Genomic DNA, 26,524 nt, shown 5'->3' with positions numbered 1-26,524 from the left:
GGTAGTGAAGATGAGTTCTCCGGTGATCTCGGAGTGTGTTCTGGATGATGCAGTAGTGTTGCATGCCTTGTTTGTATTCTGCTTCGTGCAATAGGTAACATTTCGTGTTGGAGGTCTTGCTCCAGTAGTATTTTCCAAAGGATCTACAACTGTATAGATAAATTGGATATGAGGATCTATGACTATCAAGTGTATGATCAACCTGAATGATAAAATGTGAAGGCTTCAAGCTGTTGAGCCTTGAGTGTATTGTGTGCCTGTTGTCAGTTAATTAATGTGTATCTCTGCTGCCTTCTCACGGGAGTGCTGATGTGCTTTCCCTCCCTTGTAGAATTCACCACAGATCCACACTAGTGTCTTGCAAGTTCCCATTCCTTCTTTTTCACCAGCATCGAGACGTTCAACAGAATCAACTGATAAAGTTACTGCAAGTGATGCCAGGTATGGATACTTTACCAGAAAAAGAAAGAAAGAAAGCCACTTGCGGTGATAAAAATGTGCTGAATAATGACATAATGTCTGTTTGATAAAGCAGATTAAGGTCTACAGGCTTCAGCAACAGTGTGGTGGTGGTACGTGTTCCAAAAATGCAAGGTTGTTAAGACAATGAAATGGCAGAATGGAGTAAATTACGAACACATCTTACATGGGGATTTTGGTTCCAAGTGTTCTGCGTATACATGAAAATCACATATACCCAAACCCTTGGAGCCGTTCTGCAGTTAGCAGGTGACGGGGAGAGAGAGAATCCCCAGCACCCCCAGAGCCTGCGCTCTGCACCAGCAAGCAAGAGGGAGAGCTTAAAAGCTATTTTTGTGCCCAGTAACCCAAGCAGACCCTTATTAGAGGGCATATTTTTATTAGATACCTTAAATTCACCATGTTCTAACTTGTTGCTTTTTACAGTGAAAAACACACACTGATGGCGTCTATGGAAACACAGCTAGGCGACACAAAATTGTAAGTATTTTGTAATTGTGATATTGCACAGGGATATTTTAAAAGCTGAGAAACTATTTAATGTGTTACCTTGTTTATATTGTTTCTTGCTTCCTTCCCTCGCCCTTGATGCTTGCTGTTTTAATCTAGTTCAGTTTTCCATTTCTATTGCAGTATGAAGCGCCTTCAAACAAGATATATAGCACCAGGAATTTACAGAATTTTGTAATATATTCCTAAAGTATATGTGGTTGCTTTTTGCACTAAGACAAAGGAGAGATTGGCTGGCATAGTGGACTGCTAGTATGCCCAAATTCTTAATCATTTTCACCCATGCATAATTTAATGACATAGTTAAATGCTTTGCTGAATTGGGTGTACTTTTTTATAACAGAATTTCTAACACAAAAGTTCTGCACTGACTACTTCCGTATAATATTCTTACTAGACTGTCTTAGTAAATAATAGGAACAGAAATGGACTGTATGAGAAGAATATTGTACTGAACAATGTGTGCCTTTTGGCAGTTTGCGGTTAGTAAGTGTACTTCAGTGGCATCTGGTGAAATTTTATTTCCTTCAGAATGCATTTGAGAGAGGCTGAAATCATAATAACTTGCTCTGGAGGGAAGTCTTAATGGTTACTAAATACAGCATTAGGGAGATGCAGAAGAGAGGGCTAGTTTAGATGTTACCTGGAGGCCCCATCCCATGGAAGTACATGAGGCCTGCTTGCTGGACCTGCACATTCAAGGGGGAATGGAGTGTCTACTTTGTAGCCTGTGCACTAGGCATGAATTCCATCATCAATTCCTCAGATATGGAAATCAGCTGTGGGATTGGGTCTGCTTGTTCCCACACAAACAAGCACATTCACTCACCCCTCTGTGTGATGAGCCAAATATAAGACTCTTTAACTACCATTTGAACCAGCCCTGGGTAATATGATATTACATTAACTGAAAGCAAACCATGGTGAAAGTAGATTTTACTACAGCTTTAATGTGATTTCTGAATTGACATATTGTAGTTACATCTCTGGAGGCCACTACTCCTACAGGCTGGAGTGCAGAACAGATGGAAATTAAAACCAGACGAGCAGTTCTGATTTTGAGCTGGCCTATACATTTGGAGACCTGGTTATCACAAATCATGTTTGAATTGAGCTGCTGCTCTTGGAGAAATGTTATAATGGCCCATATCAGCATCAATCCAATTCTGCTGCTACATAATTAAGAGTGCAATCCTATGCACAATTACTTGGAAGTAAGTTGCACTATGTTCAGCAGGACTTGCTCCAAAGTAAGTGTGTTTAGGATTGTAGGTCTAAATTACTTGGAAAGTGCACAAATGTCATAGCAGTGGGGAGAAGAGAAGCTGAAAAAATTGCATTAGCTAAGTATACAATTTTCTGGGTTTCAAGCATGTGTATTATACTTAGGTTGCAACTCTGAATAAATTTCTTCTTCAGCCTCTGTAATCAGTGAAATGGTGGTTTACTTTTTGAATGACACTATGGCTTCTAAAGTACATGAAATGCAGAACAGAAAAGCATGCTCATTGACCGCATGTCTGAAACATTGAAGAGTTACTGTTTTGGATGCATTCGTACCCTCAGTCTGAAAAATGGCATGCAATTTGATGTTTTGGGTGTATAAATTATCAGCATGTAGCTTGAAAAATGGGGAATTTGTGTTAAATGCTGTGTGTTTGTACATATCACTGCAAGTTAGTGGTGGGAAAGAAATTTGGTTCAGTGTGCATTTTAATGCACATCTACCTAATCACCCAACAGTCTGCAACAATATGTGAATCAATTCAAAGCCCAGCAATCCTTTGGAATTCACACTTCCCTGAATTTTACAATGCAGTTCTCAAACTAAAAATGTTTTTACAAAAATGCATATATTAAGGGGGAATGTGTGCATTAGTGAGAATTGCTTGCAAAAATGTGCACTGTATATTAGGCAAAAACACATACAAAGATATTAGGAAAGATGTTGATGAATTTTCATGAGAATTTATTTATTGTGAGCTGGGACTGAAGGTTTCTTAACCCTTCCCATGCCTATCTATTATCACCTGCAAAGGCCTCTCCCAGCCAGGCTTATTTCAGGTTGGGGGGGGGGAATAATTAAAATTGTCTTGGAGGAGGGAGGGGTGCAGCGTGCATCTTCAATAAATAATATGTGGGAGTAGAAAATCACATGTTTTCCTTGTCATGTATAGTTCAGCCCTTAATAGCCTCATTTTTGCAGATGGATGGTAAGAAAGATAATAGGTCTATAGCTATCTACTCAGTTTGTGCAAAAAATAAGATTTGAACCATGGTGTTTCTTGGTCTAGAAGTCAGTTTCTGCTGTAATCTACTGCTAGTGCTCAATGAAATGGTATTACAGTCGTACCTTGGATCCTGAACATTCTGGAACTTGGAAGTTTTGGCTCCCAAATGCCGCAAACCTGGAAGTGAGTGAGTCCGTTTTTGAACATTTTTTTAAAAAACCCAAATGTCCGATAGCTGATTTGGTTTTCGAACGTTTTGGAAGTCGAACAGACTTCCAGAACAGATTCTGTTCGACTTCCAAGGTACGACTGTACAACCATTCACATTCATATAGTGTGTCACTATAGTTGAGAGGGAGACAAAATTTGCTTTAACTTGCCATTTATTCCCCCTTTCCTCTGTTTAAATAAAGTTGCATCTTGCTTTAACCTGTATTGTTATTAAAAGATGGTGCTCAGGATTCAAGATCAGTTACTTATTTTTCTTTTCTTCTTTTCCTGTGCTTCTAGAACTTCAGCTCTGCAAAAATCCAGCAGTCTTGGAAACTTGAAGAAAGAAGTCTCTGATGTGTGTAGGCCCGTGTCATTGTTTAAATTAACTGTTATTTGTTTCTTAAAAATGCTGACCCAACTTATAGGTTGCATTCAGCATAGCACTAAGCAAAATGTTCCATCCGTTCAAGAGGTTCTTTTGTGCAACTAATGCTTCCCCCTTTTCCTCCCCCCACCCTTCCCCTAAATGTGTTCTGAGTTCCCCCCCCCCCCAAAAAAAAAACCTCTGGAGCAGATTTGGAGATGAGGTGGGGCACACAGGAAGGAGAAAGGAAAAACCTAATTGCACTAGTACTACTCCTTGGGCTAGCACAACTATTGAGTTGAAGATCATCTGTCTTTCATTCAGTTCTTTCTTCTGAGGTGTAGCTCACACATGGTGATTGCAGTATATCAACTAATTGATGACTTGCAATGCATATGTGAAACAGGCTCATTTTGTCTGATCTCAAATCATGGGGAAAGAAACGGGGCTATAGGTTCCTTTGGATGTATATATCCATTTGTTCAATAAATCCTTATGACTTACAGTAGACTCTGTTCAAAGGCTCTCTCAAAGAAAATATTATCTTACCCTTTTCTAATAATTGCAGTTCAGTTTTGTTCAAATAAGGAGTTTCTGAAACCTCTAAAATGCTTTTATAGGCTGCCCTGTATGTAGCCAAATTAATACACTCTGGTAAATGTTGTAAGTTGACTAACAAGTTTTAGTTGAAATTAATTTGATCTATTGAATCAAAGTTTATTTAAAGTGTTTAATGCTTCAAACTTTTCCCTAGCAGGACAAAGAGTCTGTGCAGAAGCAGGAAGAGGTAATGTTTCTCTGTGCTGTGTGTTAAAGAAGAAATTGCAGGTGCAATCCAGAGAAAGTTGCACTCACCTAAGTCCCGATGAAGCAGATGGAAATAGATGCCCCTTAGATTATATCTTTGCTCATTTTCTTGGCTTGTTCATCAGTATTAAGCCAGAGTTTCCCAGTTCTGGTGCAATGGTCAATTTTGGCCTAACGTGAACCAGGATCTTCACACCAAAAATGTTGTTCTTTCACTGTTTCATATAAAGCCTTGGGTGATAGAAAACATTGACTCCAAATTGCTGTACCATCCTGGTAGCACCACCTCCTCCATGCTGGTAAAAAGCACATGCTGAACCACCAGAGTATACAATGCTGTCTTTCTTTCAGTTGTGTGTTTGTGCCTTCTGAACATACATACAATGAGGGTGGGGGAGTGGAGATCTTAAGCCTAGTAGACATATCTTTTACTCCTGTTTACTAATTTTTTTAAAAGCAGGGACAGCTAAAGTGTGGCCCTCAGATATAGCTAAACTACAGCTCTCATCACCCCTGAGCATTGACCATTTTAGCTGGGGTTGATGAAAGTTGGGAACCAACAACACCTGCAGGTTAGCAACCCCTCTTCTAAAGCCTTACATTTTAATGAATCAATTTGCCTTTTAAAATTATTCAAAATAGTTTTTAACAGAAGATATGACTCCAGAATTTGCAAGTACAACCTATTGAAGGGCTGTAGCTCAGTGGTACAGCATCTGCTTTGCATGTGGAAAGTTGCATGTTTAATCCCCAGCATCTCCAGGTAGGGAGAAACCCCTGCCTGAAATCCTGGAGAGCTGCTTCCAATCAGTGTAGACAATATTGAACTAGATGGACCAATGGCCTGATTTAGTATAAGACTACTTCTTAGGCTACCCAATGGCAGATTTTTAACTTTTCTTTTCCTGAACAAACAGAGCAAAGCATCGATGGAGAGTAGCAAATATGGAACCCTCCCTCCCAAATCCCCATGCGAAGAAGATGCCTTTGGGACTCGGAAAGGCCGGTCTTCGTTTGGGCGAGGCTTTTTCAAGATCAAAAGCAGCAAAAGGACAGCAAGTGCACCTAACTTGGGTAGGTTCAGTAAAGGCAGAGTTTTTTCACTGTGTATATTTAAACTGATATGTAGTAGGGGAAGATATTCTCTGCTGGCATGTTTCATGGGGAGATGCAGACATTGTATGAACAAGAACCACTTTCATCAGTAGATAAAACAAAATTTTAAATGCTATGGATTCCAGTTCTTCTGCAGATCAATGGCCAAGTAATGCATGTATTCCCCTGCACTCTTGTAAATTCTCTGTGGTAATTTGGAGCAAAACTTATTGTACATGTTTCAAATCGGGTACAACAACAATTTATTTGTACCATGCCATTCTGACTCAGTTGTCCCAGGCACTCTGGGCAGCTTCCAGCATATATAAAAATATAATAAAGCATTAAACATAAAAAAACCTCTCTATACAGGGTTGCCTTCAGATGTCTTCTAAAGGTTGTATATTTACTTATCTCCTTGATGTCTGATGAGGGGGTGCCCCACAGGGTGGGTGCCACTACTGATAAGGCCCTCTTCCTGGTTCCCTGTAGCTTTACTTCTTGCAGTGAGAAAACCGCCGGAGTGGATTTCAGTGTCCGAGCTGAAGGAGATGCTCCTTCAGATATATTGGGACAAGGCTGTTTAGGGCTTTAAAGGTCATCACCAACACATTGAATTGTGCTTGGAAACATACTGGGAGCCAATGTAGGTCTTTTAGGGATAGGATTATACGGTCCTGGTGGCCGCCGTCAGTTATCAGTCTAGCTGTCTCCTTCAAAGGTAGCCCCGCGTAGAGCACATTGCAGTAGTTCAAGTGGGAGATAACCAGAGCATGTACCACCCTAGCGAGACAGTGTGCAGGCAAGTAGGATCTCAGCCTGTGTACCAGATGGAGCTGGTAGACAGCCACCCTGGATATAGAATTAATGTGTGCCTCCATGGACAGCTGTGAATCCAAAATGACTCCCAGGCTGCACACCTGGTCCTTCAGGGGCACAGTTACTCTGTTCAGGACCTGGGTGTCCCCCACATCTGCCATTCCTCTGTCCCCCAGAAACAGTACTTCTGTCTTGTCAGGATTCAGCCTCAATCCATTGACTGCCTTCCATCCTCCAAACGCCTCCAGACATTCACACAGGATATTCACCACTTTCACTGGTTCCGATTTAAAAGAGAGGAAGAGCTGGGTATCATCTGCACACTGGTGAACACCCAGCCCAAACCCCTTGATGTTCTCTCCCAGTGGCTTCCTATTGATGTTAAAAAGCATGGGGGAAGGATGGAGCCCTGAGGCACCCCACAAGTGAGAGCCCAGAAGTCCGAACACTCTTCCCCAACACCACTTTCTGGACACAGCCCAGGAGAAAGGAGCAGAACCACTGCATAACAGTGCCCTCAGCTACCTAGACAGTCCAGGAGGTTACCATGGTCAATGGTATCAAAAGCTGCTGAGAGCCAGCAGAACCAGGAAACAGCTTTCACCTTTGTTCCTAACCTGCCAGAGGCAAATGCCAGTATGTGCTACTCATGCAGCCTTTGCACAGCAAAGAGCGGCAAACAAATCATATTGGAAATATTTAAATGTGAAGTAGTGGGAAAGTAATTGTTGCACATTGTTCTGTTTTTGTAGACCTAAAAACTCTGCCTGAATTGTTTGGTTTGAGCAATGGAATAAGTGCTAATTCTCATTTGGCCTATTTGTGTTAGCTCTCTGTGTTATGCATGCATCATTGGGGGGGGGGATTCTTCTTCCCTTGTCTTGCCATTGTCATGTTTTGATTTGTCTTATCTTGTTGCCCCGGGTATGTTCCTCCCCCTTGTGCTGCGTGTGGTTATGTGCGTTATTTGGATGTCTGAAGATCGCAGTCGAAGTGCAAGTGCACCCACCTTAGGTATAGTAGACCTGCATGCATGATTGGAGCCATGTTCTGAGAGCCGCTAATGCTCAGCCACGGCCATGCAGACCTCTGTACTGGAACATTCATCCATTTCTTTGCCGCTCATGCACACTACTAAAATCTGGCTGCATTGTTTAGTTGTAATGGCCTATACTAACAAGAACTGCCATAGAAAAGTGTTTGAGAAAATCCAAACCAAGTGTTAATGGTCAAGAATTGCAGCATCTTTCTGACATAACGGGGACTAAATGTGTTTTGCCTAGAGGCAACCTTGACATGAAGGAGATGAGATGATTCAGGCATCAGGCCCCAAGTCGTGTTATATAAAAAGAAGAGCAAGTCCAAGTATTCCTTGAGCCCGTGTTGCTGCACAGACCGGTTCATTTGTTCCTTTCTTCCCGCAGGGATGGTTGCAGACTCTTGTGCAGCTTACCCCAACTGGTGCCCTCCAGATGTTGTCAGATTCCAGCTCCCATCAACCCTCACTATTGGCCATGCTGGGTGGGGCTGTGGGGAGTTTCAGCCCACAGCATCTGGAGGAGACCAAATGAGAAGGCAACACAGGGCAAAGAAATCAATGGAACTTGCTTCCTACCAATAGATTTAGGACCCACTGTAAAAATTACAGGTTTTAAAGAATCAATGGAACATGGCCTCCGTTCACGTAATCCAAGCAGCCTGCTTGACTTATCTGTGTAGCTTATCCTGGGTATCAATGACTTTTTCTAGCTGCTCTGGATAACTTGCAGATAACTGCATTATAATTCATTTTTGGCTATTACTGTTTACTCCTTTGAATAATTTTATATGGTAGCGTTCTTGTCATTGCTTTTGAGCATTCTTTTTAAGCTTCTTGTAGAGAGAGTTCACACATACATGTTTAGCTATGCAGCTAATAGTCCCATGTGAAATGGTAAGCTATGAGCTTGAGGTGAGGACAGATGTGTTTGCAAACACACATATCATACATGTGTGGTCATTCGGGAGTTAGTGCTATGGCTCTCTGTTGAGTGCCCTTCTACTGGCAAACCTGGGTTTGCTATTGTGTAATGTGAAAAGAGGTACTTGGCGTGTTGTTGGTTTGTTGTTTTCTATCCCTTTTTGTATGGCATTTCCTGTTACATCTCTGCTGAAGCATTGCATTGCTGGTGTATCTTTAGCTTCTTTTAAAAAAAGACAAACGTATGTAAATAAGTTGTTTGCCCAATCCTAAATGTTACTATCTTTTATAAATTATTTGCTCAGTAGTAGGGGGATTGTCAGCAGCTTCAGAAATGGTTCCAGTCCTGGATGACTTTATTGGCTTCGCTGATGCTAGAGCAACATAAATGTCAATGTTAATGTTTTTAAACCCCTTTTCTGTTCATAGAGCATCCAGAGTGGCTCACAGCAAACAAACAAAAATGCAATCACTACAGTTAAAAATGATCAAATCAATGCAAAATACAAGTTAGAACTGTGTAGGACACATTTTATAAAATCAAAATAGCAACAGAAATTAGACATTTAAAAGCCTATAAAAACAAAATGTTTTCAGCTTCTTCCTGGATGGGTTTAGGTGGGTTTTCACCTAAAGTAGGTGTGGGGAAGTTTTCATCCTCCAGATATTGCTGAAGTACAACTCCCATGAACCCCAGCAAGGATGGTCAATGGCCGGGGATGGCAGCAAGTTGTTCCTCAACATCTGGTTAAAAGACAGCATGCTTTTTTGTTTTGTTGTTTTCAGTTGCACTGTATCAACCTCTTGCACATCTAGTGTTACATCATTAAGCTCTTTATCAAACAGCTTCTTCTATGCGAGATACTTGGCAGCTGCACAAACACAGTCCGGTCTAATCTTTACTTTCACTTTGTGGCACCTCACTGTACTCACACAGTCTCCATGTAGCTGCCTTTTTCTCTTCTGTCTCTGAAGAGGCTGACTTCACGCTGCCAGTTCCAGGAAACCCCCAACCAGGACAGAAGCAGCCCCCAGTCCTTCCTCTGCTTGTACTGGTTCTGTGGCTCTGATCTCTGGGCCCATAACCATGTTAGCAGGAGCGTCCTACTCTCGTGTAGGACCCTGGCAGAGACACATGCCTGACTGGCATGTTCTTTCCCTCCTGGTCGATTGTTCGGGAGCTTCAAAAGCTTTCTTCTGCCCGAACATCACAGTGACTGATACCAAGAAGCATCAGCACACTTAGGGATCCGCAGAGTCTTCGCAGCATGCATAAACAGACCACAGCAATTCAGCATTTTGGCTAATCTACTGGTACTTTATTTACATATAAACACACACGGAGCACTGCAACATGGCTCCTTCTCTCTCTAGCATCAGGCAGCAAAGAGAAAGAACAAAGGACAATAGTCCAACTTCATGGAACACAGTAACACAAACATCCTGTCTCCGTCACTTCCCACTCTGTGGAATGAAAACACATACCGTCATGTGATAGACAACAATCCCATGACTATAGACATGGGGAATGAATCTCCAACAATGATCACCTAACCGTATTCTATATCTTCTTATTCCTGGACTTTTATCAGATACATGAAGGGCTGTCAACACAGTTGCTGTAAAAGCCTTTGCCTTCCAGACAGTCACAGAAAGCTATACACATGTTTACCATGTGTTTGCCTTAGGACTATAGTTAGTGTATTGTATACTTTTGTAATAAAGGGAGATGGGATAAAGATCAGTCATAGCAGAGATAATCAGTATTAGTTTATTAAGAAGATCTTTAATTGAATGATACTTTAAATGCCAAGTAAAAGGAGCACACAATTAAATTACCTTTCTTTCCATTCATGTCACTTTTTAGCCAAGGTTATTTCACAAATTAGAAATGGAAACTTAAGGTAATCCAGTTGAAGAGCTACAGACTGACATACTATTAATTGAGATTTGCTTTTATTTAATAGCTGAGACAGAAAAAGGATTTGCAGACCACCTCGATTTGGCTGGCTTGCCGCCTCGACCAAAAGGTACAGCAGATGGGCCTCTGACTCCACCTTCTCCTGACTCCAAAAGAAAGCAAGAGGAATCAAGAAGTTGTTGGAAGGTAACTCAATTCATTATGTTGTTGAGTAGAGGATGCCAGTCCAGAGTTCTGCTCTGATGCTGATGTGAATATGATGCTGGGGCTTTTCTTAACTATGCTTAGGGATGGATTGCCTGCCCCCTTCCTCTGGTGTAAATACCTTGCCCACTCTTCTTAACTACAGTTAAGCCTGAAATCAGCATTGACAGTAACAGCAGTTAATATTAACCAGGTGTAGGGACACGGGTGGCACTGTGTCTAAACCACTAAGCCTCTTGGGCTTGCTGATTGGAAGGTGGGCAGTTTGAATCCCCATGACGGAGTGAGCTCCCATTGCTCTGTCCCAGCTCCTGCCAAACCTAGCAGCTGAAAGGCATGCCAGTGCAAGTAGATAAATAGGTACCACTGTGGCAAGAAGGTAAACGGTTGTTTTTGTGTGCTCTGGTTTCCATCACAATGTTCCATTGCTTCAGAAGCAGTTTTGTCATGCTGGCCACATGACATGGAAAGCTTGTCTGTGGACAAACATCAGCTCCCTTGGCCTGAAAGTGAGATGAAAACTGCAACCCCGTAGTCGCATTTGACCAGACTTAACCGTCTAGGGTTCCTTTACCTTTTACCTTTATTAACCAGGTATTGGCAGGCCCATGCAGAGCTTATCTGACGGCCTGGGTAGGAGTCCCCAGTCAACTGGGAGACATGGAGCATTCTTGGCATGAGAATATAAGTCTAGCAGGTGAGGGGACCTTGCCGGCTTCGCCCTCTCAGGGCCCAAGCAAGTGTACCTGGCTGGCTCCCTCCCTTGCATGGGCCGGGTACTGGTGTACAAAGTCCTACACAGCTTGGGACCAGGATACCTAAAGGTCATTCTTATCCCTTACCTACCCAACCAGTCACTGCGCTTTGCACATACCTTCTGCAGATATCAACTTAACAGAAGGGTTTGTGCTGTACAGGCACCATCTCATCTTTTGGCACAAACTGACAACCAATTTCGAGTAAATGTTTTAAGTGGAGTTTAAAAATAATAAATATCCCAATTGGTATCTACATTGGAGTTAAAGTTGTTTTAATTGTTTAATTGTTGATTGTTTTAAGGGTTAAATCACTTTAAGTTGTTTTATAAGAATTGATTCATAAATGGAACAAAATAAAATAAAGTTAATATTGACAAGTGAAGTTAACAATTGGATCACGTTATAGCCTATATGACAAGGTTAATTTTCCTAGTAGTGACAGAGAAATAGAGTGGGAAAGCCTTAGCTGTATTTGTGGGTTGGCTCATTACTTCAGACACTATCTCTTTCATAGTTCCATAGTTTCTGTTCACCTAGAAACTATGGTGCTAAACAGAATATAGATTGTATATATGGAGGTATAAATAAATATGCTGGTTTACTTGGTTGGTTACAGCGCTGAAAACAGTGTTTTCCTTGTGCTCTGGCTTCCGTCATGGTGTTCTGTTGTGCCCGAAGCGGTTTAGTCATGACCCGGAAGCTGTCTGTGGACAAACACCGGCTCCCTCGACTTGAACCAAGAGGAGCGCCACAAAACCTCATAGTTGCCTTTGACTGGACTTAGCCATCCAGGGGTCCTTACCTTTTACCTTCACAGTGCTTAAGTCCTGCGGGTGAGCTTTTTCACCCTCTCTGGAAGCATCTGGTTGGCGTCTGTGTCAGACAGGAGGCTGCCCTAGATGGCACTTCTTACACTCTTCATACTACTAATTGTATACTTCTTTTAATGGCTTTCCCTTATCTTGGCCTTTGCTTAGACTCAGGAGAAGCCAGTCTACCACGTTTAATCCAGAATGACATGACAGAGACTGAGTTCAAAAGGGGAGGAATAAGAGCAACAGCAGGACCAAGATTAGGCTGGTCGAGAGATCTTGGACAAACAAATAAGTAAGACACAAATAATTTTCAATTTTTAGATTATGTTTATGCATGCAGTTGGAGGAAAATGCTTTAAATGTGTCACGCTTCTATAACATGTGAATTCTCAACTTAATTTTAGTGAATTGGACATGCCATTTGCTAAATGGACAAAGGAGCAAGTTTGCAACTGGCTTCATGAACAGGGGCTTGGGTTCCTACATAGGTCATGGCAAACACTGGATACTTTCTGGACAGACTCTGTTGCAAGCGTCTCAGACTGATTTAGAGAAGGTAAGGATCCAGTTTGTTTCTTGCATAGGCAATCTTGAGTGACAATTACAACATTGTGTCAATCACCCAATTGTGTATGTTAAATGGTGGCTAAAGTATTTGTTTAACAGAAGGAAACTATCATGGTTAGGTATACTGATGTACTATCAGCCAGTGGCAGCAGGCTGGGCTATGAGAAAATACAGTACAATGGATGTGGGCTGCTTTTTCCAAGCTGCATTTTGTGAAAAACAAAAAATGGATCAATCACTTTGCTATAGAAATGCTCAAGGTTTTGTACAAGAATATTGGAATGCAATTTTTAAAAAACAATTAAAATGTAAGAATAGCAACAATATGTAGATTGTTCCAATGCACCCTCATGCTTTTAAAATGCCTGGAACAAACAATTATTACTATCCATACGAACTGAGCAGTAGCACGGCCACCTGCAAGCTTCCTTGAAGAGTTTGTCTGTCATTGCAACACTGCTGCTGAAAAACCCTAGCCTGAGTATTGCAGCCGAGTCCAATTTGGGATTGCTCAGTGCAAGGGGACTGTGAAATTATTGACAATTGGTTGCAAAGCACGTATGCCTCTCACTTTTTGTCCCCACCCGAGCGTGTGCTTTCCCCCCAGCTTCATTTTGTTCACTGGACCAGACCTTATGGAGGAGCCATTCCTGGTCTCCGTGCTCCAGTGTGGTGTAGTGGTTAAGAGCGGTAGACTCGTTATCTGGGGGAACCGGGTTCGCGTCTCCACATCCTCCACATGCAGCTGCTGGGTGACCTTGGGCTAGTCACACTTCTCTGAAGTCTCTCAGCCCCACTCACCTCACAGAGTGTGTTGTGGGGGAGGAAGGGAAAGGAGAATGTTAGCCGCTTTGAGACCTCCTTCGGGTAGTGAAAAGCGGGATATCAAATCCAAACTCTTCTTCTTCTTCTTCTTCCATTTAGCTTTTCAACACATGCTTGCATTTTTAAAAGAACCAATATCAAGACTTGGCTCCAGTCAAATGTGAATGGGAGGTACTCAGTGTTCAGAATTCCCCAGGCACCAGGCACATTTCGCTCTGGGCTATCAGCCACATGACCAAGTGAAGATGCCTGGGCACCAGGATGGCACCAGACATCACCTCCACCTGGAGCTGCATGTGGATCCATGGCTCTGGACTGTGTTCACACACTAAGACCACATCTAGAATTCTATCAGTTGTATTTTACTTGCACAATCAGAATGAATTTCAGGAACCAAAATGCTTCTTTTGTGCAGCCTGAGCAGGAACAATGGACAATGTTATAGCTAATTGTTGTCGCTTGTCTTCACTTACCCCACCCCACTACTCTGCTCACAGTTGTGAAGAATATTCCTACTTTATTAAGAAAAAGAGGTCGGAATAGGCCAAATATATGTGGACTGTCCCTGGATCAAGGGACTTTTCTTCTTCAAGTTCTCAAAGCTCTTAACCTAGCTCAAGGTGGTCATCTGATCCAGCCAGATGTTTAACTGAGAATTAATCACAATCAGTGCGTCATTTAAAAATAAGACTTGACAGCCGTCTTGCTCCAAAATGGCAACTACACATTCTGGTTTGGTGACTGCAACCTTGGTTTAAGAAGCCATTTGACACCTACCTTATAAAGCTGAGTTTCTAACACTCCTTTTCAGTGGAAGCAAAATTCATTATATTATATATATACATTATATTATAGAAAAAACATAAACAAGAATGGATAGAGAAATTAGCAGGGCAATCCTGTGGTGTTGGAGAGGAGGATTCCTTGGATGTAGTGGTTGCCCCACTAAGGGCCATTTGCTGTGGCCAGGATGGGAGGTGGCAGTTAATCCCCACTTTTGGATGAGGGAAGTTTTCTTTTCCCTCCATTGTGGTCTGCAGGAGGGATAAAAGTAAATGGACAACTGTCATATAAACTTCATTTTTATAGAGATACTCAACAAGGTTTCCCATTATCTTCACTGAGGTTTTAGCAGCAAATATAAGTATCTTTTAAATGCAAGCTGGTTTTTGTCCCACATGTAGGAACTTGGAATAAAGCATCCATTGCACCGGAAAAAACTTCAGCTCGCTCTTCAGGCATTAGGATCAGAAGAATGAGAACACCATGGAAAACTGGATTACAACTGGGTTACAAGTAAGGTCTTCTTATTTCTTTTGCCATTTCACCTTCATGCGTGAAGAGTTTGCCTGTGTACTCCCCCAACCACTTGCAAGGACCCTTGTGTGCACTTTGTAGCATTGTTGCAGCATGTGCAGCATGCTTTTGTTTTAAGTTACATCTAGGCAGTTTTGTGGGTTAGGTTTATGTTACAAACAAAAGGTGGAGTGTACCTGTGCACCAAAGTAACACACATCTGTTCCCGAAAAAGCTGAAATACCTAGCTAAGCAAATTTGCAATTACGAGTGGAAAGTCAATTATTAAATTCTTGCATATTTAAATACACAATAAAACAATTGCATGAACAAGTGTGTCTTCAAGAGCCGCTGGAATGCCAATACGGATTGGGGGTCCTCTCATATTACAGCAGGAGGGCATTCCGCAACACTGGGACCACCACTGACAAAAGCCTGCCTTCATATTGCCACAAATCATTGCATAGTGACTGTATCTTTTTATTTTCAGGGTGGTTGGATGATATTGGATTACCCCAATATAAGACCCAGTTTGATGAAGGAAAAGTTGATGGCCGAATGCTTCATTATATGACTATCGTAAGCAAGTGTCCTTTACTTTCCTGCCATTTTTTTTCATTCAGAGTACCCTAGTTTGACTTCCTTCCTCCCCTGAAACATGTATCCTAATCCCCCATCCCATATGCCTTCCCAAAACATTTACTCTTCTATCATAAAGTAATTCCACCCATTCTTCCATGTTTGCTGTAATTTGTGGAAATGTGCCCAATTGGTACCTCTGACATGATAGAGGTGTATTAGATTAGGCATCATGTGGAGAAAGTGGATAGCGAGCTGTTTTCCCTCTTAACTCAGTGCCAGGAAATGAAGCTGAATGTTGCAAGAATTAGAACAACAAAGTACTTCTTCACATAGTGCATGTACGGTTTTTTAGTGGCTGCTCATGAGTAACCAGGCTGACGCAGAGACTTCTGAAACTAAGTTCCTTTATTGTGCAGATATATACAGTGCAGCTAAGAAAAGAACGTCCAGCTCATCCTTCGGCAGAGTCCGGGAATGACCCCTTCCGGTTCTTTGCCCAGCATAAAAGGCGAGGGATGCGGAACCCCCGCCTACCCTCGGTGTGAGGGCTCTCTTCCCCTCTCAGAGCCCTGACTCCTATTTCCTGCTCCCATCTCCCCCTCCCCACTAGAGGGATCACTGCTTCCCCCACTGGATGAAGATGAATTCCTCAGCATCTGAGACGGGGCTCGCGATGATGAAGCCCTGGCAACTCCTTGCCTTCCGGCGAGGGCAGTCCTCTGACAGTGCGTATATGCACTTTGCACTTCAATACAACATAGAAAACATGGTGCTGTGATAGCCACCATCTTGGATGGCTTTATTATTCTGTGATCTACAATCACAGACTTGTAGAGTTGGAAGGGACCACAGGGGTCATCTAGTCCAACCCCCTGCAATGCAGGAATTTTTCATCCAATGTGGGACTCAAACCCATGACCCTAAGATTAAGAGTCTCATGGTCTACCACAGGGGTAGGCAACCTAAGGCCCAGGGGCCGGATGCAGCCCAATTGCCTTCTAAATCCGGCCTGTGGACAGTCTGGGAATCAGCGTGTTTTTACATGAGTAGAATGTGTCCTTTTATTTAAAATGCATCTCTGGGTTATTTGTGGAGCATAGGAATTTGTTCTTTCCCAAAATATATATATATATATATTCCGGCCTACCACATGGTCTGAGGGACGGTGGACTGGCCCACGGCTGCTGACCCTGGTCTACTGGCTGAGCTGTCCCTCAGATAAAAGGTTAGGCACCTTCATAGAAGATAGGCTATGAATGTCTACTAGCCATGGCTGTGTTCTACCTGCTGCTGGAATATCAAGTGAGAAAATTCTGTTGCTTTCAGGTCCTGCTTGCAAGCTTCCCTTGGGCTTCTGGTAGGCCACTGTGAGAACAGGATGCTGGTCTAAATAGGCCCTTTGCCTAACCCAACAGAAGTGTTCTTATGTTCTTATACCCTCAGGGGAATCCTAAGGACAGCATTCATGTTGGTATCTGACTCTTCCAGTCTTCTGGGTCTCATTTATTGTTCTTGATCTCGTTTATGTGTCCTCCCCCACCCCCATCACCTATGCAGGATGACTTACTGTCTTTGAAAGTTGTGAGTGTCCTCCACCACCTTAGCATCAAACGTGCCATTCAAGTTCTAAGAATAAATAACTTTGAACCCAACTGTCTGCGCAGGAGACCATCGGATGAGGTGACCACTTTTACTTACTTACCTACTTACACATCTCATTGATTCATTGCAATGTTTGCTCTGACAGTCAGTGCTTGTGTGTTTCCTTCATTTTCTTGCCCAGAATATTTTGCCCTACTTTGACTCTTGATCCTTTCCTTTATTTAGCAGGCCATACATTGATCACTGACTGTCAGTATGGATTAATATCCTTATTCCTTATTATGTTTTAAACCTCTAGAACTGAGATAAACATTTAGTTTGCCTCCTTTGGTGTTTCTTTCTGCAAAGTATTTGCTCACTAGTATTTCTATGAAAATATGAATGTGAGATTAGCGCTTCTTTGGTGGTTGCTGCTGCTGCTGCTGTTAATATCCCATGATAAGCCCTTTATGGAATTCCAGACTTGAAAGTGAAGGTGGGGAACTAGACCACTGCATGAGGAACTTAAGAAGACTTCCAGGTTTCTCCATGATGTTCTAATTTTCTATTTGCCTGGAGATTTGTTTTCTTTACTATTTATTTAATGCAGGAGAGTCTAGTTGAAAGATGTGGGAAGTAAGTGGGTGAATTTTAAAAGCCCCAAGCCCTTATTTTCCACACACATATATATGACGTCATATGATCAGGGCTTTTTTCAGCTGGAACTCACCGGAACTCAGATCCGGCATCTCTTTGATGGGCACCATTGACATTATAAGAAAACAAGGGAGGCGTTCATGGTGAGTTCCGGCAAAAAAATTGCACTGCATATGATCAACATGAGTCATAAATACAGGATTGTTCAAAATTTTAAAAAAGAGTGGGAAATGTTTATTATATATTTACAAAAGTATTCCAAACATCTTAATACATTGGCAGGATTTTTAAAACACTTGTAATTTTAGAGATGGTAAAGGAAGCTTGAGGTTAAAATAGAAATTTGGAGTAGAAATGATATGTAGTTTAATATTTTTTTTTAAGGAACCAGGGGAGAAGGGAAGTCATGGGATTTGGATAATTGTTCTGATGCTAACTTTTCTTCTTCTCCCCCCCCCCTTTTTTTAGTTTGTTGTTGTAGTATTTGTTAGTGTTTGCTTTTTTGTTTCATTGTGATTTTTGTTACCTTTGCAGAAAACCCAATAAAAATATTATAATAAAATAAATACAGGATTGTTTGGTTTGGAGGCGGAAGATATGAATTGCAGTTTCACTTTAATCCCATCTCTTAGATGAAGGTGTTCCAAAGTAAATTCATTGTCTGGTGTAGTGGTTAAGAGCGGTAGACTCGTAATCTGGTGAACCGGGTTCGTGTCTCCGCTCCTCCACATGCAGCTGCTGGGTGACCTTGGGCTAGTCACATTTCTTTGAAGTCTCTCAGCCCCACTCACCCCACAGAATGTTTGTTGTGGGGGAGGAAGGGAAAGGAGAATGTTAGCCGCTTTGAGACTCCTTCGGGTAGTGATAAAGCGGGATATCAAATCCAAACTCTTCTTCTTCTTCTTCATTAGGTACATCATTTATGTCAGTGCGGCACAACAACACACGTAACCCAACACCAGCATCTTTCAGGCCACCAGGGGCTTTAAAAATCCTATTTCTGTACCCTAGGACTGCAGAAACAGGGTTGTTAAAGCACATCATCACACACAAAGGCTTGGGTGAATAGGTCCTCAATTGGCACCAGAAGATGAACAACGTAGACAGCAGTCGTACCTCAGGAGGGAGGGAGCTGGCAGCTCAAGCACCACCTCTGCTAAGGCCCTGTCCTCGGCCACCCCGCTTCTCCTCCTGATCTTAATAGACAGGCTGGTGGTGCTCCTTTGGGAATCTGGGTCCCAAATTATTTAAGGCGTAGTATGTTAGTCAACACCTTGACTTGGGGTTGGTAGCCTATAAGCAGCCAGTGCAACACCTTTAACCCCTCACCCAGGGTGGGGGACACATTTTGCAGGTGCAGCTCATCATCCGATCTCGATCCGGTAGCTTGGCTCTGAGCACTTTGGGGCAGAAAGGTCAGTTGAAATAAGAAAAGTGGAGGCTGGATTAACGGCAGAACTAAAAGAAGAAGAACTAAAAGCAGTGCATTGTTTCTAAGTTAAATGTGGTTCTTATTGGTAGAATAACATCACACCGTCAGAGGTTTCACAGTGGACCAATCATCGGGTGATGGAGTGGTTGCGGTCAGTTGACCTCGCAGAATATGCTCCTAATTTGAGAGGGAGTGGCGTTCATGGAGGGCTAATGGTAAGCGGGTGTGACATTTTATATTTCATTTTCAGACACAAATAGTAAATAAATTATATAATCGGGCTATAAGAGGAATGTAATACCTGTTTTTGTTCCTAGGTTTTTTTGTTTGTTCCTAGGTAGGGTTTTCTAAAAGTCATGGTAATTGTGTCATAGGTATTTTGTAAATATTCAGGCCTTGTTTTCGTCATCCCCCAACCCCCTCCCCCCAAAAACACACCAACCCATGCCTTTACACCTTTCTTGTTGGTTCAGATCTTTAGAACGGTTGAGGAAATTGCTTCATCAAAACGTAATACAAATCTTGGTTCTGAAATGCTGGTTTTCCTCCGCAGGTTTTGGAACCTCGTTTCAATGTGGAGACCATGGCTCAGCTGCTGAACATCCCACCCAACAAGACCCTCCTGAGGCGGCACTTGGCCACCCATTTTAATTTGCTGATTGGTCAAGAGGCCCAGCAGCAAAAGCGGGAAGCCATGGAATCTCCGGATTATGTCCTTTTAACAGCTACAGCCAAAGTGAAGGTACGGCCAGAGCCTTGGAAGTCCCTTTGCTATCACATGGAACAGTCTTGCATGTGCTGTTATGGTAGTCAAGAGTGCTGCTTCCTATTGTTGAGGTTTTTAAGGGGCTAATAGAAAATTAGTTGAGTGATAAAGAACTTGGCTTGGCTTGATTTAATCTCTGAACAGAGGGTAGCTCAATTGGTAGAGAATAAGACTCTCAATCTCGGGGGGGGGTGTTGGACTAGATGACCCTTGTGGTCCCTTCCAGTGCTACAGATTTATGACTCTATGGTGGTAGATAGTTTTCCTGGTTTCGTAGAGAGGTGCTGCATGGTAGCATAGACAGTATGTCATTGCCACATATCCTCTCTACAAAACTACGCTAACAGTTATTTTATGTTTTATACTTTTCTTTCTTTCTTTCTTTCTTTTTTTCTTTCTTCTTCTTCTTTTCTTTCTTTCTTTCTTTTTCTTCTTTCTTTCTTTCTTTCTTTCTTTCTTTTCTTTTGTTTCTTTTCTTTTCTTTTTCTTTTCTTCTTCTTTCTTTCTTTAATAGCAGGTTATTCATGCCACTTAAGATGTGTTTTATAGGCCTTTGATATATGCTTATAGATTATTCACTATAAATTATTGATAGGATTCTGTCGCCTCTTGCAATGTATTTTTTAAATGTCACAATGGTACTGCAAGGTTGTGTCAGCGTTTCAAATTTCACTGGAAACTGAAAGATAAAAACAAGTTTACAGAAGTAGTAACCTATTTACAAAATCTTTAGTAGCCCATCTGCTATCTTAGTCATTTGTGGTGCATCATGTCCATGAAGAATACAGCAACCAGCTCTTTAAGTAGCTTCTCCTGGGATCTTCTTAATTATGGAACTTCTTAATTAACATGAAAGATATTTTTTTAATCCTATATTCTGTTTTATGAGGAATCTTGCTCCAATTTTTCCAACCAGCTTCTGCGAGAATATATGTGTAAGGTTCTCAGGTGTTGCTCATGAGTACACCAGCCAATCCGTGGCTCTTTGCTATAAAGCATTTATTGTGCAGATGTATACAGTGCTGAGCATCAGAGATCACTCTGGACTCATCCTAATTCAGAGTCCAGGAATGAGTCTTTCTGGTTTTTGGACCAACATAAAAGCTGCGGAAACGGAATCCCCTATCTCCCCTGCGCTGAACCCCTCTATGCAGTTGGGGCGCCGGAAAGGTGTGCCTTCCCTTGATCCTGCTTGGCGTGAGGGCTCTGCTACCCTGCTAAAGCCCCGCACTCCCTGCCTCCCCGCAGTCCCTCTTCCCCACTAGAGGGATCGCTCCACCCCCACTGGACAACGAGGAATTGCTCAGGTGACCGGACGGGGTTTCCCTATACTCAGAATGTACTGACTCCACGCTGCTCTGCGATGAGGGTGGTTCCCTGACAATATGTTTGAGGAATTCTTGATTGTTTTGGTGCCTTTATTATAGATTTTTAAAAGATTTTAGATATGTTATCAGGAAATAAATTATCTGGTTGTTGACTTCATAACGGTTTTTTTTGTCTGTATTTTTCAGCCAAAGAACTTGCTTTAGTAATTTTGGAAATTTAAGGAAGAAGAAGCAGGAAGATGGGGAAGAATATGTTTGTTCAATGGATTTGGGACAGGCATCCGGAATGGGATCAAAGAAGGGATGAAACCTGCTTAGATATCCGATGTTGATGAGGATGATCTGGACAGACTGGCAGGTAATGGTTGTTGCAGTAAGTTGAAACAATCGTTTTTTTCTGTATGCATGTGCTCCCCCTCTTCCTGATATTTTCATATTCTGCAGTTTGTGTTTAGCAGTCTTGTAATGTACTAGTACTTTAAAAACTGTTATCTAACCCTTGATAAATCAGTTCAGGGCTTCTTTAGGGGCATCTAGATGTTAGCTATCAACCAACAAGAGAAACCTGAATTTCAGTTTTCTCCACCGTCAAAATTATTGGTGTCTTTGAGAGTTCTTTCTTTACATTGATGGTCTGTCTTTTTGCTAAGGACACAGGGGTGTGTTCATTTTTGTGTGGGAGAAGTGTTCCATTTTACCCTCATAACTGTGACAGAGACTGAGTGGTTCGAGGCTACCCAGAGAACTTTATGGCTGAGCAGCAATTTGAAGCCAGGAGTTCCCAGTCCTAGTCCTATATTCTGTCCACATCACCATACAGTCATACCTCGGGTTCCGTCCGCTTCGGCTTACGTATTTTCGGTTACGTACTCTGGTAAACCCGGAAGTGGTTTTCGGTGTGCCGCGTCTCCGCAGTTCACGCATGTGCAAAGTGTGATTTTCGGGTTGCGTACTTTGCAGGTACCAATTAAGTACGTAACCGCAGGTGCCACTGGCGGCTCATCCTCTAGTTGAACTTGCATGCCCCCTTTCCCCTTATGCAGTTCCTCAAGCTCCACCTTCAACCTTTGTGGCATTTTCCTGCTTTCCTCTTGCTCATGACATTCTGACACTTAGCCTTCCTCCCCTTGCAGCAGTCATCAATTTTCTTCAGCTCCCTGTCCCTCTCTCAAGCTTATAAAAGGTACTGTGTTGCAGATGGTTTCTCTTCCCTTATCAGTGCTTGCTTCTGAATAAGTTTTTTGTGGGGTACTCTTAATGTGAAATTCTTAACAGCTAGGTACAGTATTTTCTTGGTCTCTGTCTTGCTGGTTGGCCTGCACTGCTGCTGCTGCTACTGCATCTGTTGAGTTCTTTGTTTGTTTAAACATCTGAGTGGTCAAAGGCAAGGCCATAAACTTGTTTCAACTATCTGGTTTCTCCAAAGGAGCAGAGATTGTGGAGTTGGCTGATACTCATGCACACTCTCCCAGAGTCTCTCTTAGCCTCACCTCCTTATCCAAACATTGCCTAGCTTGCAATAAAGCATTCAACTGACTAGTTCCTCTCTAGGGTGCTGCCATAGCCTAATGTTGTATTTGTATGTGTTAATACACTTGTATGAAAAGGGAAGAATTTACATGAATTATTACATTAACTATTTCTTTCTTGTAGATGGAAGATTCAGAAGGTACCGTGAGGCAAATAGGGCATTTTCTGAAGGCATCAACAATTTGACTGTAAGCCCTTATAATTAATATAATGGACACACCCTAAATGTTGCTAGTCCTACTTTAGGACCAATACAGAGATTCTCAGTAGTAGGGTACATGGCAAGGTGTTCAGTTGGTGGCTTGGAGATTGCTCTTAGTAATAGTCTGATTTTTGAACAATCTCCTTTGACAATCCATTTAGCATAGAGTCTAATGGTGCCCAGCCAAGTTGGAAAAACTGCATGTGACAGGTAGTGTTGGTCTACCATAGTCAAAACAAAATAAAATAAAAATTCCTTCCAGTAGCACCTTAGAAACCAACTAAGTTTGTTCTTGGTATGAGCTTTCGTGTGCACGCACCTTCTTCAGATATGCACACGAAAGCTCATACCAAGACAAACTTAGTTGGTCTATAAGGTGCTACTGAAGGAATTTTTGTTTGTTTTGACTGGCAGACCAACACAGCTACCTACATACACACACACACACATACATATTATTATGTTTTAAAAAATAGACTGTAAACTGGTTACTGCATAACACTAGGATAAACAACTGCTTAGCACAAACGCACTGCATGAAACTCCTGGAGAGGATCACTGCTGCCTCTGGTTCTGCAGCTGCTGTGGCCTGCTGCAAGCCAAGTTTGGCTTTAGCTTGTTGTCCAACCTGCATTTGTAGTCTGGCCTGTAACCAAGGTTTGTTCTTGGATCTACAGCGCATGGTTTGTCTGGAACGGAACAGACATTGAGCCTAGAGTTTAGGCTCAAGGAGGAGTGCACTGGCCACCACCTCTCTGGAAATCCACATGTTTTGCTAAGAGTTTCTCTCAGACCAGTTCATAATCAAATATTTAAGAATGAAATGCACCAATTATATCCCCAGATAAGCCCAATTAGTACCCAGCTTAGTGCTGGTTATAAACCATACATATACAGACTCATTTACCCTTAAGGTGGCTGATTATCCATTTCTGTATCTTAAGTCATTCCACTAGTTCTTTGAGGTACAGACGTGTCATTTTTAGGAAAGGGAGAGCCAAGCTGTTGGAGAACTCGTATACTTCTCAGTGTTCTCTTCTTTGTGCTTCTGGGTAGCATCTGTACTTGTCATCAAAAACCACATCCTGCCAAGTTCCACCACTGAATCCACATTTAATGTTCTTGATAAATGCCTTCATAATGCATATTACCACACCCACACATAGAGAGAGAGAGAGAGAGAGAGAGACACTGTATAGATGCACTGGTGCGGCAAATTTAGACTGATGTGAGTCATAGCTTTCCCCAGTGAAACCTTCAGAATGGTTATTCTTTGTGACACACTTCTCAGCACCTTCATGATTTTGTCTTCTATACAAATAATTGGTCCCTGTACCTTGGGTTACAAACGCTTTGGGTTACAAACTCCGCTAACCCGGAAGTAGTTGCTCTGGGTTGCAAACTTTGCCTCAGGATGAGAATGGAAATCACATGCCAGGCAGCGGGAGGCCCCATTAGCGAAAGCGCGCCTCAGGTTAAGAACGGTTTCGGGTTAAGAACAGACCTCCGGAACGAATTAAGTTTCTAACCCGAGATACCACTGTAGTCCACAATTGTCCACTATACTTTGAGTGGCAGTGGCTATTCCAACACTTCGGGCATCTTTCCCATCTTTCAGTTGGAATTGCTGTGGATTGAACCTTCTGCCTGAAAAGCCTGTGCTCTGCCACTGAGATATGGTTGAATAAATGAGGGTATCTTAAACTGCACCAAACCATTGTTCCATCTAGGTTGTTTGTCTCTTTGGCGGCACCCCTTTTGTCTGGGACCTTCTCCCTGCTGTTGCCTGAGACTGTCCGTGCAGAGCATGTGCTTTCAGTGTGTCATGTAACCCAGGTCTCCCTCATTGCCCTAAGAGAACGGTGCCTTCTTGTCTGCCTGCCGCTAGATGTGCAATTCATTGATGTTTCTTGGCTCTTGAGTTTCAGTCAGTGTTCCCCAATTCTTGCCTTTCTTCTGTTTCCAGTACATGTTAAAAGAAGATGAAATGTTCAAAGACTTTGCTACTTGCTCCCCTAGTGCCAGTATAACAGATGAGGATTCAAATGTGTGACCGTGTCGGCGTTGGACGCTTCTGCTTTCTGATAGTCCTCAGAGTGCCACTGTTAGATGCGATGGAGACACCACATCATGTCATTAAGGGTCGCTTTTGCTTCTGTTTGTTAGAAGTGATATTTTCCTGGGAGACAGTAAGAAGAGTTGCCTATTCTAAAGTTGCCATAAAATCCATACCAGTGCGGGAAATATGTATATTTTCCTCCTGTGTATATTTTTTCTCTTGTGTTGAAACTTGTGACATGTTTCAAAGTATCATATTTAATATGACTCTGCTGCTGTCATGTTCCTTCACAGAGTTGTGCCATATCATATATCTGTATTTCTCTTACTCAGTGTTTTTTTTTAAAAAAAAGAAATATAGGTACTGGTACGTACCATGCCCCCCCTCCACCGCCACTTACCCACCCACCCACCCACCCACTCTCTCCCTTCCTCCTCGGCCACCGCTTCCGAAGGCCGAAGCCAGAGCGCCTTCTAGGAAGGTGCTTCCCAATTGTAAAAAGATTGTGCCAAAGCACCTCTACTCTGGTGCAGCCTTTTTATGTTCGTCAGGCACCTTCCTGGAAGGCACTTTGGCGATTGTAAACATTGTGCCAAAGCACCTCCGGGAGCCCATGCCTGCAGCCCCGAGAAGTGGTGGCACAGAAGGAAGTGGCAAAGGTGTGTGGGGGGGGGCAAGTGGTGATGGAGAGATGGTGGCAAGGGGGGAAAAGGGGGCTGTACGCCAGACTGGCGCGTACCGCCTTAAAGAATGCTCTGCTCTTACTTTTCTTCAAGTAATACAAAAAGAAAAGAAAACCATTCAACTAGAGACCTCTGGAATTGGCATCCATTGTATATATTTCAGCAGGGCAAAAAACTAATCCTGGAAATCCTGGTTTCCCGTTTGAACAAATTGCTCAAAAGTAAATAACTAGAGTATTCATTGGTGGCTAAACCAATGCTCATATAATCCACAAAATCAGAATCTTGTTGTCTTATTTTTATACAGTTTTTATTAAAAGGAAAAAAATGTATTGAGTACATACAAATCAGAATTTTATATTGTAGTGTAAGTTGATTACTTTTTTTTTTTTTTAAGAGAGGAATTCCAGTTTGAAAACCAGCTGGTTACTGGAGAAGTCAGACTGATCTTATAAATGACTTGTGCCTCCCCACCCCCCAAGTGATGCCTGCATTCTTACATTAGGAATGAGTTATAAAAAATTGAGGTTTTTTTTTCATCATTAAGAAAAATCTCTGATTTTTCCAGCATTAAAATAGGATTTTAATAACACTTTAAAATTTTGAGACTGAGGAACAGCCTTTGGAGAGATCCATTTTCTCTCTCTCACCTGATGCAGTGGAAGTGTTCTTTAAGTTTATACCAAAAGGAGCATTAGCGAATTCATTTTATTTTACAGTATTGAATTCAGATATGGAATCTTGCCTTTTAAGTATATTTGACCATAATATAACATATTGACAGATATTTATATAGTACTTGGTTTTTTGTAAAGCACAACTTGTATTGACTTTTTAAA

At 42.1% G+C, this 26,524-nt stretch overlaps 1 protein-coding gene across 1 annotated transcript in view; it reads left to right on the top strand.

Annotated features, from left to right (window-relative positions):
• PPFIBP1 (PPFIA binding protein 1) overlaps positions 1 to 25,342 on the top strand; it is a 74,510-nt gene extending 49,168 nt beyond the window's left edge. Inside the window, 21 exon segments of the mRNA XM_033163540.1 lie at positions 332 to 441; positions 907 to 960; positions 3,732 to 3,789; positions 4,553 to 4,585; positions 5,523 to 5,679; positions 7,501 to 7,533; positions 10,447 to 10,586; positions 12,308 to 12,376; positions 12,378 to 12,469; positions 12,582 to 12,645; positions 12,647 to 12,733; positions 14,754 to 14,865; positions 15,356 to 15,444; positions 17,005 to 17,127; positions 19,207 to 19,332; positions 19,671 to 19,879; positions 21,404 to 21,513; positions 21,516 to 21,565; positions 22,865 to 22,898; positions 22,901 to 22,929; positions 24,910 to 25,342. Coding sequence (XP_033019431.1) covers positions 332 to 441; positions 907 to 960; positions 3,732 to 3,789; positions 4,553 to 4,585; positions 5,523 to 5,679; positions 7,501 to 7,533; positions 10,447 to 10,586; positions 12,308 to 12,376; positions 12,378 to 12,469; positions 12,582 to 12,645; positions 12,647 to 12,733; positions 14,754 to 14,865; positions 15,356 to 15,444; positions 17,005 to 17,127; positions 19,207 to 19,332; positions 19,671 to 19,879; positions 21,404 to 21,513; positions 21,516 to 21,565; positions 22,865 to 22,898; positions 22,901 to 22,929; positions 24,910 to 24,996 — 1,866 coding nt within the window. The 3' untranslated portion in view covers positions 24,997 to 25,342.
• The last annotated feature ends 1,182 nt before the right edge of the window (positions 25,343 to 26,524 follow it).

The sequence above is a fragment of the Lacerta agilis genome, chromosome 10 (genome assembly GCF_009819535.1).
Source record: "Lacerta agilis isolate rLacAgi1 chromosome 10, rLacAgi1.pri, whole genome shotgun sequence".
NCBI lineage: Eukaryota > Metazoa > Chordata > Lepidosauria > Squamata > Lacertidae > Lacerta > Lacerta agilis.
This window is presented reverse-complemented; position numbering and strand designations above follow the sequence as displayed.